The following is an 18196-nucleotide window of genomic DNA, read 5'->3' on the forward strand; positions in this document are numbered from 1 at the left end:
CCATTAATGTTGCGAGTTTTGACGGTGTGAGGCAAGAAACGTTCATCTGGAGTACTGCTATGGGGCCTGGGTTCTGCTCAATGTCTCCGCTTAGCAGTAGCTTTTGTCGTTGCGCGTCACATACGGCACGCAAACGGTATGTATAGCGCTGATAAGCGCCGATGGAATTCAGCAGCGAATAGAAATACCGCTCCGCGTGCAGCCATGTAAATGGCTCCATCTGGTGCCCTTCCGACCCGTTTGAGCGGCGCCTCCTGCATCTCCGCATGCAGCGGATGGGCAGCAGGCGCTTAGCTTCCTCTCTAGCAATGAGTACTAGACCCTGGCACCACGTTGAGGTGGCCGGCTGAGCCAGGGCTCGGCAGTCGTTGTGATGTTTTTCATTCTCTCGGCTTTGGCTGGTGTCTTTCGTATTACTGTGCTTCTCTTCACCTTCTTCTCCTTCTTCTTTCCCTGCATAATCGGATTCCGGTGCATTCCTCGGCATCGCCACTTCACCGCCTTTTTGAGCCTCGTTATTTGAAGTATCGGTGGAAGCTGAGGTTGATTCCGGCCCTTCCGTTGGGTTTGCTGGTGAATCACCCGCTGGGGCTCCGGTGTTGATCCCATTTCTGCTGCACCGCCCTTCGGTGTTTCTGGAGTTGCTGCTGCCACCTGTTTTTCCGCATCAGGCAACGCTTCGGGTAGCTGTGTTGAGGAATCGACGGCCTTATTTGGATCGCCAGCGTACTTCTTGCAAATCTCCTCAGCTTTAGGGCCCCGACATTTACTCGGCGTCTCATCGCCATTGCCACAAATCTCATTCATCGATTCATGCATACACATCTTAAACCCCAACACATCCAACATTCCTTCCTTCGTATTTTTTTCCTCGCAATCCATCTCAGCCTCAGGATACCAAGTTAAGACCATATCCTCCTCCACAACACCTCTGTCACTGACAAGGCCATAAGCCGCTGGCACCACAACACAACACCACAGCACGCAGAGGGCACACACCAGCAGCACACGGCCAGTCATCATCGCCAGCACTCCTGTCACTTGCATGTAGCCTTCAGCACAAAATAACACCACGTCAAAAGAGAGGGAAGCAAAAAGATAGACACGGCCGCTACACCACGCACGACACACACTCCAATCCACGGCAGCAGGCACACACACACACAGCCCTGCCGCAACACCAACACACAGATGGAGGAGGGAGAAGCAAACAGGAGCGGCACACAAGGCTCCACCGCATGTACATGCGGCGAGAGCGGTCCGTCGTGTCGGCACACAGCAACACAAAAGCAAAGTAACAATACAAAAAGGAGATCCCCGCACACCACGCGGATTGTTGGTCCACGGGAAGTGCAGCCAATATTCACCACAAAGCAGCTTGTTATCTTGTTTTGGTTGCATGCTGCTACAATAGCGAGTGAGTAGCGCAAGGGCCGTCCGTACAAAAGTGGCAAGTATTCCGTCGTGCGGGCTGGGGCAGTCACAAACAGTCGCAGTCCCAGTTCCCAACGACGAGGGCATTCCCGCAGTGGATGAGGCGGAGTCTCCCGCGGTCCGTCGGGGATCAGCAGCCCGTGGCGTCCGTGATGAGGCGGTGGCGGAAGAGCCTGGTCCATCTCGAGTACCCGCGTTTGTGCTTCCTGCGTGTCTTGCCTGCTGGCGTGCTTGGCAACTTCGGTGGCGACCTGCGCGCGAGGCGCCTGTTAAGAAGACGGTGGCGCCATTGTGGCATCCGCATGGGAGGCCCTCGCAAACTATTGTAACGCCAGGCTGAGCACGTCCGGCATGTGCCCTCATACTGTGGACGGACGAGCGCACTCTGCCGCAGGTTGGGCAGGAGGACGTCAATCCGCCGCTCGCTGGTCGGCAAGGAGTTGCGGTGCTCACGTCGGGAAGAGGTTCCGGCAGAGGCAGAGGCGGGCCGGTCACCGCAGTGAGGGAGGGACGGCACCACCGACACAGAGGGTTCCTTGTGATCCGCAGGGCGCGTGCAGGCCTGTCGAAGAGTGGGCAGGAGTCGCATCGCGCCTGTGCGCGGTGCCGCCACTCGGGGACCGATGTCCGGGTCAGCACCAGGAATAGAGTCCTCGCCACACCGACAGGCGCCTGTCACGCGGTGTGCGCGCCCTCCTTTTCCTCCTGGTCATCCTTCCGTTATAACCTCTTGACGGCGGTAAGGAAGTCCACGTGCCAGGCACTGACGCAGTCCTGCGGGAGGGATCGTGCAATCGTGGCTTGTTTGTCAGCGACCTCACTGCGTGGAATACCGCAGTGTGATGGGAAAATATAAAATCCACAGGGTGACCTCGCTTCACCAAGGAAAGCAGCATAATCCAAATTTACTCAGTAACGCGGTCTCGCACGGTCGGTGGGCAACGCGGGGTGCCTCCATTGCCGAGAGGGAGTCCGTTTCCTCCAGCATTCGTGTGGGCGATTGGGATGTTCCCAGACAAGGAGGTATGAGATGTCTAAAAACATTTTCGATCGCAAGGCAGTCTGCCCTATATGAGCATGCGAGGCTGCCAGCTGCTGCACGATGTACCTCCACAGGGAGATCATTTGTCGTGGTGGAGTCATATAATAGCGCAGCGGATCCAGACGCGAGTGCAGCGAGATATGAAGAACCGTCCGTCGACAATTCAAAATCACAATCCCCCAAAGAGGAGTGAGTAGAATTAAAAGCCGTGCGCCCGACATCGTCAGAGGCGTCTTCGGCAAACAGTGGCTGATAAAATCTCACCTTGTTGCAGATCACAGTGTCCCAGGGAAAAATTCGATGTTGGGCAAGAGGCGCGCGAATGTGGTTGTGGGGTGTCCCAATAATGTCACAGACGCGTAGCAATCCATTAATAGCAGCATCTCTCGGAAGCGGATTGATGTCGCCGCTTTCCCATGCATGGACGGAGGCATAGGTTGCGAGTAGATAAGGGAACGCAAATCCTCGTGATCATGGAGGCGTATATAGCGTTCGTATTGTGTGAGTGCACGACGCCAGAGTACCTTCCGGAGCGGAAGAATATTGGCCTCCAAATAGACGGATGTGTCTTCCGTAGAGGCGTTCAGGCCAAGAATGTTTTGCTACCGTCGCGGTACCGTACTTCCATATTATGGAGGTGAGTGGGGGCGAGTCACGGGACAATTGCCTCGCCATTATGAAATAGCACACTATGAACGCATCCAATCAAAAAGGATCGCATGGTGTGATGGCACGCGCCCGCCTCTACGACCAGACGCAGCTGATAGCGGCGTGGCATGGTCCTCTTTGCAGCGGTGGAAGCATGCGTAACAAAATTAAGAAGTTGATCGAACCTGTTGCCCAGCAAGCGCACTGGGCGTGACTGAATACGCAGGTTCCCGCTAACAAGATGGAGATCGACCATGTCCTCGTCAGACCGTGTGTGTGTGAAGAGATGTGGAATAGAGCAGCTTCGCTCTTAGCGACGTTGATTTTTAGGCTGTGCCCGGCAGCCCATGTGACCACAAGAGACAAGAGCGGTCGCATTGCCGCAGCACAGGCATGGATGTCCGCACATGAGGCAACAAGTGTGTGTTCGTCAGCGTACATGAATGCGGCGGCTGAATAGATGCTGCCCAGGCGGCGCAGCAGATCATCCACACAGTAGAGGAAGAGTTGGGGTCCCGGGACGCCGCCTTGCGGTGCTCCAGCTGAGGCGAGTTGTTTTCGGGAGTGCTGTTCGCGAGTGCATACCCTAACATAGCGGCCCCGCAGGTAGTTCTGCAGCCAGCGTTTGGTTCGAGGCCAAGGCGCGGAAGTCTGTCAAGCATGCAGAATAACTTCCCATGGTCAGTGGTGTCGAACGCAGTCGGAAAATCAATCAAAACGACGTGCGATGGCGACGAGGGCGTCGTGTGGGGGCGTCGTCCCCAGGGCGCTCATGCTCCACAATGCCAAACTCATTCAGTCCACGAGTAATTTGTCGATAACAAGTGCCACCACGTCCGACGTAGAACGCGGAGGTGCAAATCCGAAATTGACGTGGGTGGTGCGGCAATAACGCTGACAGACGGCGGTGAATCATTCCTTCGGCTAACTTTAGTAAAACAGAGAGCAGCGTGATGGGTCTGTAACTCTCTGGGCGGCATGGATCCTTCCCAGGCTTGGGAATAGGAATAGCATCTCCCATTCTCCAGGAGCCAGGCAGGCTGCCGTTTGCGAAGGAGTCGTGGATCATCGTTCCAAGAGTGCCATGCACAACGGGCCCGAGACGGTGCAGGAATTCATTCAACATTTCGTCGGGGCCAGGGGCTGAGCCAAGCAAAGAGTCACGGATGGTCACGTCAAGTACATACGGCAGGAAAGGCCGATCCATTTCCCAGCCACCAGGAACCAAAGGAGTGCAGCGAGCAGCAGCAGCAGTATAAGGCGGTATGGCACGTGAAACCGCACAAAATGACGGACAAGCAGATTTGCCTGTTGCCGAGGCAGAGCGCATGCGCGGCCAAGTTCAGTGCGGAGCACAACCGATTCCAGAGGATGAGGGTGCGACGCCGCCACGCCGTGAAGATATCGCCAGCTCGGGCTGGGTGAGGCTCCAAGTCTTTTCGCGCGGGCTTCCAGAAGCACAGCGGAGCAACGGCGTAAGGCTTGATTTCGTTCCTCCTTTTTCGGGTACATTCGGCTCAAAGTAGGCAGTCTCCGGGTGAGGCAATGTGTGTGCTTCGTGTGCTGCTTCGGCGGCGGACTCGGCTTGTTCCATTTCGTGTGTCCATATCTTTTTTGGAGCTGTCACGGCTGCCGCGCGGTATGTGGCGCTCAGATGCTCGTAAGATGCCTCCGCGAGGATCCAACCATGTGGACGCGGTGGCAAGAAGGGTTTCACACAACGATGCAAAAGCAGGCCAACCCGCTTTACGCAGGGAAAAGGTGGCTTTCTTCCGTCAAGGCAGCGTGTTTGCTAGTCGTGGAGTGCCATCGTCCATCTCTACCAAGTAAGATATTAAGCGGTGGTCCGAGTTTATGTAAGGGGCGAATGTCCAGTGGGAGATGCGTAGGGCGCAATACGCAGTCACGTCAGGGGACGAGGCATTACGATGTGTGATCCGTGTTGCCTGTGTCGGGTAATTTGCCAGCCCAAAATCCATATCAATTAGAACAGCGGCGAAATTATTGCCTCCAGTCCTTGATGGTACATATGACTGTCCCAGAGTTCACGATGTAAATTCAGGTCGCCCGCGATAATCTCTTCGGGCACAAGCGACAAACGATATTGATAAATGCGGATTATTGACCGATTGCTGTGGGAGGGTTGTAGAGATTCGCCACGCAAATGCTGCGACAGCCCGGCGGAAATACACGGACAGCAATGGTCTCCAGGAGGTCAGTGCCAGGGAGCGACAGGCGCTCGCACGGTGGAGAGTGGCGCACCAGAACGGCAACACCACCACCGCGCCCAGTGAGGCCTGAAGGTAGTCATTATGGCCACATAATTTCGTCGCAACGTCACCACGGTTACTTATTTCCTGCAGAAGAACGATGTCAGGTGGACGCTGCTCCAATCGCGCAGCAAATGCGATATTTTTCACGGACGAGAGGCCTGCAATGTTGAGCTGCCTAATATTGATGTAGCCATCCACCTCGGTGCCAGGGTTCTTGTGAACGTCACCGCCACGGGCGATATCAACGGAGTGACCGCTGCGAAACGGTCGTGCAGTTCTGACCGACAGTCTGCAGGCAGACCGCCTCACCTCCCCGCACCGGGCATGGCGTGGAACCCTCTCGGGGGGTGAAATCACCTTGGTCTCCGTCGTGCTCGCAGCAACGCCCTGCTGCGGAGTTCCTATACGCAACGAAAGCCCAGCACCGCGATAAGGTGCAACGTCATCGCTGGGGACCGTGGATAATTACGAAGAAGGGCGGTGTTGACGTCCCCACGTAAGCCGGGATTGGCATACTGCTCTCATCCCCGCATTCCTCGGAAATAACAGAGAAGGTCAGTACCAACGGCGGCACACGCCCATGCAGCCACACGACGGAGTCCCGCGCACTGCTCCCGGCCATGGAAAGGCTGAGTGTCCATCGTATCCAGCACAGACAAAAACCCTGCTTGTGGTTACAGACAGTTACTCCCTTCTAGCTGCCGTCACCAAGGGCCCGCACAGTCATACCGACTGGACGGAGGATCAGATCTGGCAGCGTCTCTTGTCGCTGACGCGTGCTGGCTGGTCAGTGCACCTGCAGTTTTGCTACAAACATTGCGGAGTACATGCTAACGAGCCTGCAGATCAGTATGCGACGCAGGCCACGGCAACCGGGCAACACACGGAGCATGGAATAGCACCCATGTGGCACACGGACCTGCTGTCATGCATTAACACCCAGCTCACCAACAAGTGGCGTAGTACCATGCATCAGGACACCCACCACTACCTGCTTGGCGGCGCCAGGCCATCAGATCCAGGCGGCAAGCACATAATCACTCAGGAAGCCCTCGACCGACAGGAACGGATACACACTGCACGGGAAGGGTGCGGGGAATCCGAGCTCTGGGGTCACCTGTACTGGACTGCGAGAGACTGCACGAACCAACGCCGTTTCCGCAACATCTCACCGGAACAGTCTGCTTTCATGCGCTCCAACGAAGATCCCACTGCAGCGGGACGGAAGCTGTTCCCCCGACGACAAGGGAGGCCGACGCACCGCCTGTGGAGAGACGGCCCTCCACACAGCGTCGAAAGAAGAAATGCCCGCACTGTGACGCCACACTGGTGGGACACACGAACCACATCAGTCACTGTCGGTGCTTTCATCCGGAGCGCCCTCCACCGCTTCCCGACCTCCACCGCGATTGCTGCGACACAGTCCTCCCCACACAAAAAAGGCACCGCACAGCACAGAAATCGCTGCGCACAGAACCCAGACGCTACTCGGCACCGCAGCAGCAGTGCCAGGAGGCAATCACTGCTACCGCAGGATCAGCCAGCCTCCACAAGCGCAACAATTAGCCCGCAGAAAACACTGCACCATCTGCTTCCGGAATGTACAGACGCTCTGGCTGTGCGCCAACGGCTGGGCATCAAGAAGGACCTTCGCACCGAAAGCTTCTCCCAATGGCAGCTGCCTCACAGCAGAAAACTCATGTCGCTGCTCGACCACCTCCTCGGCACCCTGATGACATCGTGTGGCTAGACATGTCGGTAAGAGAAGAAAATAATAATAATGAGCATTCCCGCCACTGTAGAGACGTGGTGCATCTTGCGATCCCGCTGGCGGCTCTCCTCTTCCACCGCTGTTTTTGCGCAAGCGGTCACCACAGTCATTTTTGTGGTTTGGTCGGCCTCGTGTTGTGCTCCGGGTTCTCCTCCTTCATCGCCCTGCGGTGCTTCCTTCGCCGTCCCTGGCACCTGTGACTGTCCCATGACGGTTTGTTCCGAAGCCCGATTGCCCTGGGAGGTCCTCCCGCCACCAGCATGCACTCCACCCGCTGCCTGCTGAGATGCGTCGGAGCGTGGGGATGCTGTGCCTGCGGCGTGCCCTCCGCCCAAAGACTCCGGTCCACTTGCACGCATCCGAGCAGCAGACGCGCTGCCAGTGCCGGACGGATTGCAAGTGCCACTTCGCAGTGGGTCGCTGCTGGATTGGTCCTGCCTCGTCCGAGCAGTGAGTGCTCCTGCCGAGGTGGGATTGGGGTCCTCGCCCACGGTGCTTCCTTCACCCTCCTCGTCTTCCTGATTGCTATTGTCCTCAGAGTTCACATTCCCCTTTCGTCCAGAGCCACCGGCCACGGGTCCACCTTCCGCAGCCATCACACCCCGCGCGTGCCCAGCAGTCACCGCGCCATCACCCGCGGGCAGCACACGCACCCCGTCGCAGCAGCCCTCACTCACACGCACGAGCAGCTGCGCATCACTGCAGGAGCCAACAGGACGCAGAGCACACGGCCAGTCATCACCACAAACAGTGGAGTCGCCTAACGCTGCGGATCCAACCTGCGATAGCACGAGAAAAACAAAGGGAGACACAGCCGCTACACCACGCACAGTCACAAATGGCAGCACCCCAGCAGCAGCAGCGCACACACCACGAGACAGATGGAATCAGTACGATTGCAGAGCTCGCACACCGCACCGCAAACCACAAGTTTAAAAAGCAATAAAAACAATAATTAAAAAACAATAATTAAAACAGAAAAACAAACCCAGGGCTCCAGTGCGCATGCTTATGAGTGTGTCCGCGATGCGTTCAACGTGACGGATGCGGGGCACAATGCGGAGCACACAGAACGGCAGCAGAAGCAAGTGAAGCAAAACAAGATCATTATTTCCTCTTATTTTATACAGTGAACCACAACACACACGCACAAATCCCCGCGGTTGAGTGCTGGCACGCACAGCCCGCACACACCTCTTCAGCCCAGAGCGGTGTACGCCAGCGCGGATGCGGCGAGCACCAGCGGGGCACACACCCACGCAGAGCTACTGAGGCTGCCGTCCATTTCGCGAAGACGTGACGGTGCGCGGGTGGTCGACACAGCTGGCGCCTCTGTAGTCGTAGTACTTGGTGCCTCTGTTGTAGTGGTGGTCGTCGTGGTTGGTGGCTGTGTTGTAGTGGTGGTCGTGGTCGTGGTATTTGGCTTGTGTTCGGAGTTACTGGATGCCTCTGACCCAGAGGGCCTCTCAACTGTTACCAGTGGCGCACCCGGTCCCGGTCCCGTACTGTCCGCAGAATTCGATGTATGTGGCTTTTTGTCCGTGACGGTTGCATCCTGTCGATCTGACTGCGTGGACCTCTCACTTGATGACTCTGATGTATGGCCCACATCTGATTCTTCTCCCGATTTTACATCCTGATTTTGTGCCCCTGAGGCACCTGGCGCAATTATTGACCCTCCCGTGCCTAATTTCCCTCCCGCCCCGGCCACACCTTTTACCTCCGGAGAAGATGAATCGGGGTCTTGAGCTGCCACGCACACGGACGGGCAGCAGCACAGGCCAAGCACCAACAGGGCGCACAGCAGACGGCACTTCATCATCGTGAGTGTGGTCGTTCAGTGGTGTGGAGCTGATCTGCACAGTGAGGGAAATGGAGAGCAACAGGAGAGACGAGAGGTGCGGCAGACACACACAGAGGGCACACCACATGAGGAGAGGGCAGCAGCCAGGCATGCACCGTACGCCGCACGCCACGCGCGACTCCCTGGAAGCAAAACAAAACAAAGAAAAGATCTCTCAGCAGAATGTTTCGTTTCATGTGCCCCAAAGCATACAGGAAATGGGTAAGTGTATACATATTGCCCGCACAAACAAAAAATATCACTGTTCCACAAGCCCACACAACATCCCTCACATTCCATGCGGCATCCGGCCTGCCCCTCCAATCCCCGTTTTGTGCGGTTCGTGGGACGCACAGCAGTGAGGCCGGCACCGCGTGTGGACAACAAAAAGCAAACAAGAGGGGAAAACACGTCACCCATGACGGTGTGTCTGTTAGGCGGACATTGAGGGAAAAAGGATTTTGGAAAAAGGTCAGAAAAGCAAACAAAAAACACGAAGTCGCTTATTAACCCAACAAAGCACCTGCGCCAAAAAAATAAAAAGAAAAAAACAGAAAAATAAAATCCCCGGCAAAATGAAGTAAGTGCTGCTGGAAAGCTGAACAGTTTTTTCCCCACGGGGAGTCGCCACTCCACCCCCCATGCCTTCTTCAGCACAGGGCCGTCATGCCCCACAGTTGCAGCACCAAAGCAGGCAGTAGTAGCACCGGGGACACGGACAAGTGGACGGTGCTGTCGCCACAACTCGGGTCACCCTCGTGCTTCCTCTGCTGTTTGGCAACACCCGATTGTGGAATAGGGACTGTGCTTGCATTGAGTTGCTCCAACCCTTCACAATACACTGTGTGGTTGTACAGAATAACGTTGGTCACCGTCATACGGCTGCTCTCCGTGCCTCTCGAACTGCCCCAGCCAATAAAGAGGTATGAGATCCTGTGTTTCTCCAGCAGGGTTGCAAAGCTTTCCTCTTCCGCTTTCTTCATGTACAATCCCCTCCCATCCACAAACACGTAGCAGCCATCCGTATTCATTTCAAGCGTCACTTGATACGTCGTGTTTGGTTTCCAGTCAAAAAGAGCAGGCTCGTCAGGATTAGCGTCACTAGGAGTCATAAAGCTCCAATTCCTTTCGTGGGTGTACGACAGGCCAATGAGCACCGTGCTGTTGGGGTCGCTCATCCCCACACCCACCAAAGGGACGTTGCCACTCTCCGGCACCTCGTGAATCGACACCGCCGCCGCAAGAGTGAACTCCCTGTTTGCAAAGTGGTGCGGCACAGTCGGCCCATTCATGTCGACCGGCCACTGCGCTCCCGCTCCGGCGCCTTTGAGCGTCACTCCATTAACAGCCGCTGCCGTATTCTTTATTATTGCGCCCACGCCGAGTTACTCGTCCTGCCACTCGGTCTCAGTTGAGCTGCCGGAAAAAAAGGGCAACCAGACCTTTGGTGGGAACAGGACCACTGCACATGCCATTTGCTGCCGCCCAGCCAACCTTGGCAGTACGACTGCATGATTGCAAGGCACTGTCCAAATCTGTCCATTTCTTCGCCACATCCTTTACACGCTGCAGCCCCGCCGCCACGCGCACTTCAAAATGACCGTCTGATCCGTCCTCGCTCTTCTCTTTGTTCTCGTACAGTGAAAGCAACTCGTCATTATTCCCTTTCACCAACAGGGAGCTCGCGGCAGCGTCATCACCCTCACGGGATATGGGACCAACATCGTGCACACGCACAATGCTCGTCACCCAAAGACGAAGCCGACCCTTTTCATTGTCCTTAGAATACGCGGGCAGGGCGGCGAGCATCACCTTCTCGCCCGCAATGACTGCGGTGGTGGATCCACTCTGCACTCCGTACCCTTTTCTATCATGTGAGTTGCCCCACACGCGATTAATCGACACACGATTTGGATACCAACTCGTCCCATGCCCATCGGACACGCACAGTTGGTGCTGGCCATCCCCACAAGAAGACATCAGAATAAGTTTTTTGCCAGCTACCCACTCCACAACGGATAGATCCCTGCAGCCCCTGCCAGTCGTGCCATACGAAAGCCTCCATTTATTATCCGACGAAGTGAGCCGCACGGCGAGTAAAACACTCTTTCCATCCCCGCCTGTGGCCTGCAGGGAAACACAATCGTGCCGCCATGAAACGCAACACCCGAGCCTCCTCCACCATTCAAATTCTTCAGGGAGTTAGTGCGACCTCCGGCATCGGGTTTAACCGCATGGGCCCCACTGCATCGGATCTTCTTGCTCTCACCCTCTTCAGTGACGGTCCCCCTCACAAGCAAAAGGCTCCAGTTGCTTGTGTCAGCCGGTTGTGTGTCAGAACTTGTTTTGCCTTAGTCCCCAAGAGGCAAGTAGATGTTGCCACCACTCACAACTGTTGTGGGTCGCATTATCTCTGCTGCCTCCTTAACATCCGTAGCAGCAACATCCCCCCAGAAATCGCACAAAAGGAACACTGTTGTCCGCCATCGAGATCTCCATTGGACCACCACTTAAATTCAGCCGCCTCGCCATGATCCCATCACAGCCGCTGACTCCGCCTTCTGCCCTGCACTGAACCCCAGCGGTGGCAAACACACCGCCCTTCACACCCACAAAGCTGGGAGCACGAAGCAACGTAACTTCCACGTCATTTTTACCTTCGCCCTATTTAACAGAAGAAATAATTATCATCCCTTCAAATTAATCAATGAGCTGCACCGAATTACTTTCCTCAGCTTTCCCAGCACCACCGGTGCCGCAGCACATCATCACGACAAGGAGAAGCAGCACCGCAAAAGTAAACGCACGCCGGGACATGTTGGGCCTCTGCCGCTCACTCTCTCTTCCTTCCCTCCTCCTTCCGCTGGATCCGGTCACGCGGCGACGGTTGTGTGTGCGGGGTGCCATGACTGCAGCAACACGTGAGAGCATATAAATATGTGTGCGTGTGCGGTGTGTTTGCTGTTGTTGTTCCTTTCAGAGCCTTACAATTTCACAGTAACGTTTAGCGCTTGTTTTCCTTCTTTGTGAGGGTGGGAAATAAATAAAGAGAAAACATGTCAAGAAAAGAAGTACAACAGTAACCACCCTCACCCATCCACAGTGAGTGGCATCATCATCCCCGCCATAGTCACTCCCAACAACAACAACTCACGCATGCAGACACACGGAACAGCAGAAGGAGAAACAATGCACCGGGAACACACAGCGACTGCCACCACCACCAGCACGAGTCACGGAGGTGCGTCGTTCGTCACGCGTCAGCATACACCGAGCAACGACCGCCCACAAAGCAACAAAACGCAGGCTTCTTCTCTCCTCGCGAGGGTCTCCGCAGCCACAATCCTGTGCGTGCGTGCATTCTCAGCGTTTGCAACACGGCATGTGTGTGCATGTGCTTGTGTGTTTGGCAGCGCCTATACTTGCAGAGCAGCTGTGCGCCACAAGAGAGTCTGAAGAAAGCAACGGCAGAGAGAGGCAGATAGCACACACGCAAATTACTCATATCATCGCACACACACACACGCAGCCGCGGAATGGGTGCACTCAACCACAAAATCAAAAAGGAAAACAAAACAAAAAGCCGAAGCGTGGGACGACCAGCGCACACACACTCTCATTGCTCCAGTAAAGCAAAACACACACAAAGAGGGAGAGAGAGAGAGGTCGCCCACTCAATGCAATAAAAACAAAACAGAAACAGTTACGGTGCTCCGCCCATGCAGCCAGGCAGGACGGCAGCGGTGCGTGTCGTGCAAAAGAGAGCACCAACGGGCCTGCATGGGTGTGCATGCATATATACAATGGGCACATTATTGTGTGTGCTTCGTGGGGTGAGGTGAGGGCGAGAGTCCATGCAAGGGGACACACACACAGAGAGTGAAGGACGAGTGTGTGTGTGCGGGCGGTGCACGGCTCTCTCACTCACTCTCACGCGGCCACCACCGCCGCTGCCGCAGTAGCAGCACTCGCAACAAGAAGAAGCAAAAGAGGGGAGGTGGTATGGGAGACCGCGGTGCTGCTGTCACTGTCGCCAGTCGGAGTCGTATCATTTGCAATAGCTGTGGTTTTTATTGGTGTTTCTTTTGCACCGTCATCTTTATTTCCATCATCTTGTGCTGCTTCTGGTACTGCGTCAACACCTGCCGTATTTTTATTGGAAATCTCCTCCTCAGTAGCCTCGTCAGGGCCATTACTGGCGGCAACACTTTTCTCTGACAAGCGTGATGTTGGAGTTGATTCGGCATGGCTGTCATATGTTCCATCCTTTTGTTTGCTTGTGGTGAGAACACTGTCTTCTTTTCTTGACTCACTCCCTGACTCCCGGCCGCCTTGAGCTTTCTGTACCTGTTGCACTGAGACGACATCTGCAGAGCCGGGGTCTTCATTTTTTACTTGTGGCGTTGCTGCTGGTGCTGTTTCTTTCTCGCTGCCATCCTCTCGTTGATGTTGTTGTTTTTCGTCCGTCACCGCGGCACGAGATGCTAAATCATCGCCCGAATTCTCTGCATTGTCCTCGTCAGCGTCATTGGTGACAGCATTATCGTCATCCGCCGCAAAAGATGATAATGTTGTTTCTTCCTGACCCTCGGTTGTCACATTTTGTGTGGCACCTGCTGTTGGTATGTTGCCCTGTTTCAGAAGGACGTCGGCTGGCTGCGTGCTTTCTGTGTCCTCCTTCGCTGGTGACGATGCGGTGTGAAATGATTCCTTCGCTGATGGAGCTGCTGCTGATGTTTTTGCGGCCACACTTGTGTTTTTTTGTTGGTCGCCTCCTCCTTTTCCGCTGGCTTCAGACGATCGAGAAACTTCAGAAGACAAATCAGAGGATACTCCTCCCGGAATGTCAGCGGCACGAACATCACTTGAAGAAGGCGATAAAGCATCCACCTCCGGCTGATTCGCCGGTACTTTCATCGCCTTGGAGTCCTTTAGATCTGAACCAACTAACGCTTTTCTCTCGGGCACACTCCTGTTTTCATCGCCCATTAATTCCCGCCGTACGTCTAACTCCTTATATTTGGTGACGGACGGTTCTTCAGGCTGCGGTTGCTCTAATCCCAATTCTGTTCCCCCTCCTGCACCTCCTTTTGAAGATTTCGCTTGATCTCTCAATGCCAAGCCCTGTAAAGTGCCTTGCGTTTCCTGGACCAGCAGTGGTAGCGTTGATCCAACGGAGATAGCTTCGGTGGGGCCATCTTCAGGATCCTTAGCAACCAGCGCATACCGCTGAGGCCTCCAACGACGACGGCCATCCACAACGGCACGCACGCCGTCCATCCCTTGACGGAGGCATTCCCCAACGGCGGACGCATTCGCCTCGCCTCCTGTCCTCCTGCCGGCCTCCTCCGCGCATTCCCTCCGCAGCTGAGCGTGCCACCGCAAGAGCGAATACTCAACCGCACTGCCATCGGCATCGCCACCGCCGGCACCGCACCACAGCACGCAGAGGACACACACCAGCAGCACACGGCCAGTCATCATCGCCATCACTCCTGTCACTTACGTGTGGCCTTCAGCAAAAGTAACACCACGTCAACAGAGAGCAAAAACAAAAAGATAGACACAGCCGCTACACCACGCACAGCAACAAATGGCAGCACCCCAGCAGCAGCAGCAGCGCACACACCACGAGACAGATGGAGTCAGTACGATTGCAGAGCTCGCACACCGCACCGCAAGCCAGAAGTTTAAAAAGCAATAAAAACAATAATTAAAAAAAGAAATTAAAAAAGAAAAACAAACCCAGGGCTCCAGTGCGCATGCTTGTGAGTGTGTCCGCGATGCGTTCAACGTGGCGGATGCGGGGCACAACGCGGAGCACACAGCACGGCAGCAGAAGCAAGTGAAGCAAAACAAGATCATTATTTTCTCTTATTTTATGCAGTGAACCACAACACACGCGCACAAATCCCGCGGTTGAGTGCTGGCACGCACAGCCCGCACACACCTCTTCAGCCCACAGTGGTGTACGCCAGCGCGGATGCGGCGAGCACCAGCGGGGCACACACCCACGCAGAGCTGCCGAGGCTGCCGTCGATTTCGCGAAGACGTGACGGTGCGCGGGTGGTCGACACAGCTGGCGCCTCTGTAGTCGTAGTACTTGGTGCCTCTGTTGTAGTGGTGGTCGTGGTGGTTGGTGCCTGTGTTGTAGTGGTGGTCGTCGTGGTTGTGGTGGTCGTCGTTGTGGTCGTCTCAAAAGAAGCTTCGGCTTTATTAACGTCTTTGTCCGTAGATGTACCGGTACCAATTTCTGATCCTTTATTGCCGATCGTAACCTCTGTCAGTGATGTATTTGACACGTTATTTACTTTTGGTCCCGGATCGGTTGAACGTGGCGCTTCTGCCTCAATTGTTTCCGCAGTCGGCTCAGTGCCTGAATTTTTAGCAGCCTGACCGTTCCCTGGTATTCCTCCTGTTTCAGGGCCCGAACCTGACAACTCTGACTGACCGGCCGTCGGGGTTGGTGGCTGTGGTGGAGGGGGCGGTGAAAGGGGAGCGGCTTGAGGTCCAGGCTGAGCGTCTGCCACGCACACGGATGGGCAGTAGCACAGGGCAAGCACCAACAGAGCGCACAGCAGACGGCACGTCATCATCATCGTGAGTTTGGTCGTTCAGTGGTGTGGAGCTGATCTGCACAGTGAGGGACATGGAGAGCAACAGGGGAGACGAGAGGTGCGGCAGACACACACAGAGGGCACACCACATGAGGAGAGGGCAGCAGCCAGGCATGCACCGTACGCCGCACACCACGCACGACACACACTCCAATCCACGGCAGCAGGCACACACACACAGCCCTGCCGCAACACCAACACACAGATGGAGGAGGGAGAAGCAAACAGGAGCGGCACACAAGGCTCCACCGCATGCACATACGGCGAGAGCGGTCCGTCGCGTCGGCACCCCTCACGGAGGGTGCGCATACACACAAGAAGGTGCAGCGCACACAGCAACAAAAAAGCAAAGTAACAATACAAAACGAAATCCCCGCACACCACGCGGATTGTTGGTCCACGGGAAGTGCAGCCAATATTCATCACAAAAACAGTTCGGTTGCCGTATGCCTTCGTCCACATTCGGCGCACTCCACTTCATGCAGGCCCGGCCACCACCGCAGCAGCAGCCGCACACGCAACAACAACAAGAAGAAGCGAAAGAGGGGAGGTGGTGTGGGAGACTACGGTGCTGCTGCCACTGTTGCCATGAGAAGCTGTGTCACGTGTTTTGTTGTTTGTGGTTGGCGCTGCTGTGGATCCTGCACTCTGAGGTACCGTATCATATTTTTTGGCTAATACAGCTTCACCATCGGAATTCATGCCGGGTGATGTGGCGCCTTCAATGGATTGTCGGTTCGGATGATTGCTGGTTGGAGTGCCTTCTGTGCCAGTGTCAGACCGCACGGCTGTAGTTATCGTGGTGCTGTTGTCGCTGTCGCCAGAAACGGTTGTGCCAAGTGTGTTACGGGCGGTGGCTGCTGGTATTGCTTGCGATTGGCTGCCAGCAACAGTTTCATGTTCCGCTCCTTCTTGCAGTAGTGCTTTGCCGGATCGTTCGTTATTGTTGGAAATGTCCTCCGCAGCGCCCCCTTTTCCTAGAGCAGAAGTCGGACCATTTCCAGTTGTAGAGGTGGATGAAGAATGTGTTTGTTGTTGACTGACAGCTGGTATATCTTGTGTGATACCTGCGCCGGTTGCGGCTTTATCCTCCGGTGAGTCCTCTTCGGTGTCCCCTTTAGGTGTTGTCTCTCGCCCCACCACTGGCGTCAGTGCCGCTGTCGATGCTGCTTGTTCCACTGTGCCTTCCTGCTCCTTCGCCCCTCGGTCTGCTGCTGGTGGATGGCTGTCGCTCGTGGAAGATACGCCCAATTGTTCTTCATTCACGGTGGTTATTACTTCACCCTCCGCAGTCGCAGCATCATCACCACAAACACCACCACCATTTTCTAATTTTGTTTTTGCGTTGGGCGACTGTTCTGGCGCACTGAGATCGCTTTTCCCTCCTGTTCCCGCATCAGTGTGGTACGAAACATGAGGCACTAATTCATGCTGATCCCGTACGACTTCATGCCCCTCTTTTGCAAGAGTTAAGGCATCCCTAGATTCATTTAAACCCACACTCTCACCAACACCGGGAAGTGAAGGTTTGCCACCCGTAGGAGCAGAACCCGGCAAGTGACTTCCACCGCTCACAGAGCTTCCATCAGTGACATCTCCATTATCACCATGACCCCCAACTGGGGAAGAAGATTGACCAACACTCCCAACAACACCTTGGCCGGAATGCTCACGATCCTCCCCGGTAACTGCCGACACCAAAGGATACCCGCACCACAGCACGCAGAGGGCACACACCAGCAGCACACGGCCAGTCATCATCGCCATCACTCCTGTCACTTGCGTGTAGCCTTCAGCAAAAGTAACACCACGTCAACAGAGAGCAAAAACAAAGAGAGAGACACAGCCGATACACCACGCACAGCAACAAATGGCAGCACCCCAGCAGCAGCAGCGCACACACCACGAGACAGATGGAATCAGTACGATTGCAGAGCTCGCACACCGCACCGCAAACCAGAAGTTTAAAAAGCAATAAAAACAATAATTAAAAAACAATAATTAAAACAGAAAAACAAACCCAGGGCTCCAGTGCGCATGCTTATGAGTGTGTCCGCGATGCGTTCAACGTGACGGATGCGGGGCACAACGCGGAGCACACAGCACGGCAGCAGAAGCAAGTGAAGCAAAACAAGATCATTATTTCTCTTATTTTATACAGTGAACCACAACACACACGCACACAAATCCCCGCGTTTGAGTGCTGGCACGCACAGCCCGCACACACCTCTTCAGCCCACAGCGGTGTACGCCAGCGCGGATGCGGCAAGCACCAGCGGGGCACACACCCACGCAGAGCTGCTGAGGCTGCCGTCGATTTCGCGAAGACGTGACGGTGCGCGGGTTGTCGTCGTGGTTGGCGCCTCTGTAGTTGTCGTGGCTGGTGCCTGTGTTGTTGTGGTCGTCGTGGTCGTCGTAGTTGGTGCATTTGTTGTGGTGGTCGTAGTCGTTGTCTGAGCAGAGGCTTCAGACTCCTTATTTTTGTGTTCTGCGGATGTTTCAGTGCGACTTTCTTGCTCTTGCGTACCCTCTGTCAGTGATTTATTTGGGTCGGTACCTACTTTTGGT

At 55.3% G+C, this 18196-nt stretch overlaps 7 protein-coding genes and 1 pseudogene across 7 annotated transcripts, besides 10 other annotated features; all 8 read right to left on the reverse strand.

Moving 5' to 3' along the window:
• Positions 1-357: part of a mobile genetic element that runs on past the window's edge.
• Positions 1-13900: part of a sequence feature (areas not merged during assembly with more than two copies in the genome that could not be assigned to a particular haplotype) that runs on past the window's edge.
• On the reverse strand, positions 316-1023 carry Tc00.1047053511099.140 (mucin-associated surface protein (MASP), putative; the record flags this gene model as incomplete). Its single annotated transcript, XM_810823.1, has 1 exon — positions 316-1023. One exon carries the CDS (start codon positions 1021-1023, stop codon positions 316-318), a length of 708 nt encoding a protein of 235 aa, XP_815916.1.
• Positions 1939-5855: a mobile genetic element.
• Positions 5856-7169: a mobile genetic element.
• Tc00.1047053511099.149 (uncharacterized protein) lies at positions 7144-7764 on the reverse strand (the record flags this gene model as incomplete). The annotated part of the gene is made up of 1 exon (XM_810830.1): positions 7144-7764. The coding sequence occupies one exon, from the start codon at positions 7762-7764 to the stop codon at positions 7144-7146; it is 621 nt and encodes a 206-aa protein (XP_815923.1).
• Tc00.1047053511099.160 (mucin TcMUCII, putative) lies at positions 8367-8990 on the reverse strand (the record flags this gene model as incomplete). Its single annotated transcript, XM_810824.1, has 1 exon — positions 8367-8990. The coding sequence occupies one exon, from the start codon at positions 8988-8990 to the stop codon at positions 8367-8369; it is 624 nt and encodes a 207-aa protein (XP_815917.1).
• Positions 8527-8585: a microsatellite.
• Positions 9675-11828, reverse strand: Tc00.1047053511099.180 (annotated as a pseudogene).
• Positions 12942-14501, reverse strand: Tc00.1047053511099.190 (mucin-associated surface protein (MASP), putative; the record flags this gene model as incomplete). Its single annotated transcript, XM_810825.1, has 1 exon — positions 12942-14501. The coding sequence occupies one exon, from the start codon at positions 14499-14501 to the stop codon at positions 12942-12944; it is 1560 nt and encodes a 519-aa protein (XP_815918.1).
• Positions 13901-14629: a sequence feature (heterozygous, non-Esmeraldo-like haplotype).
• Positions 14630-18196: a sequence feature (areas not merged during assembly with more than two copies in the genome that could not be assigned to a particular haplotype).
• Positions 14711-14745: a sequence feature (AT_rich).
• Tc00.1047053511099.210 (mucin TcMUCII, putative) lies at positions 14966-15610 on the reverse strand (the record flags this gene model as incomplete). The annotated part of the gene is made up of 1 exon (XM_810826.1): positions 14966-15610. One exon carries the CDS (start codon positions 15608-15610, stop codon positions 14966-14968), a length of 645 nt encoding a protein of 214 aa, XP_815919.1.
• Positions 15126-15205: a microsatellite.
• Tc00.1047053511099.220 (mucin-associated surface protein (MASP), putative) lies at positions 16106-17395 on the reverse strand (the record flags this gene model as incomplete). Its single annotated transcript, XM_810827.1, has 1 exon — positions 16106-17395. The coding sequence occupies one exon, from the start codon at positions 17393-17395 to the stop codon at positions 16106-16108; it is 1290 nt and encodes a 429-aa protein (XP_815920.1).
• On the reverse strand, positions 17860-18196 carry Tc00.1047053511099.230 (mucin TcMUCII, putative; the record flags this gene model as incomplete). Its single annotated transcript, XM_810828.1, has 1 exon — positions 17860-18196. A coding segment is annotated over one exon (337 nt), but the record flags the coding sequence as incomplete, so codon positions are not given.
• Positions 17972-18082: a microsatellite.

The sequence above is a fragment of the Trypanosoma cruzi genome, genomic scaffold (assembly GCF_000209065.1).
Source record: "Trypanosoma cruzi strain CL Brener 1047053517047 genomic scaffold, whole genome shotgun sequence".
NCBI lineage: Eukaryota > Euglenozoa > Kinetoplastea > Trypanosomatida > Trypanosomatidae > Trypanosoma > Trypanosoma cruzi.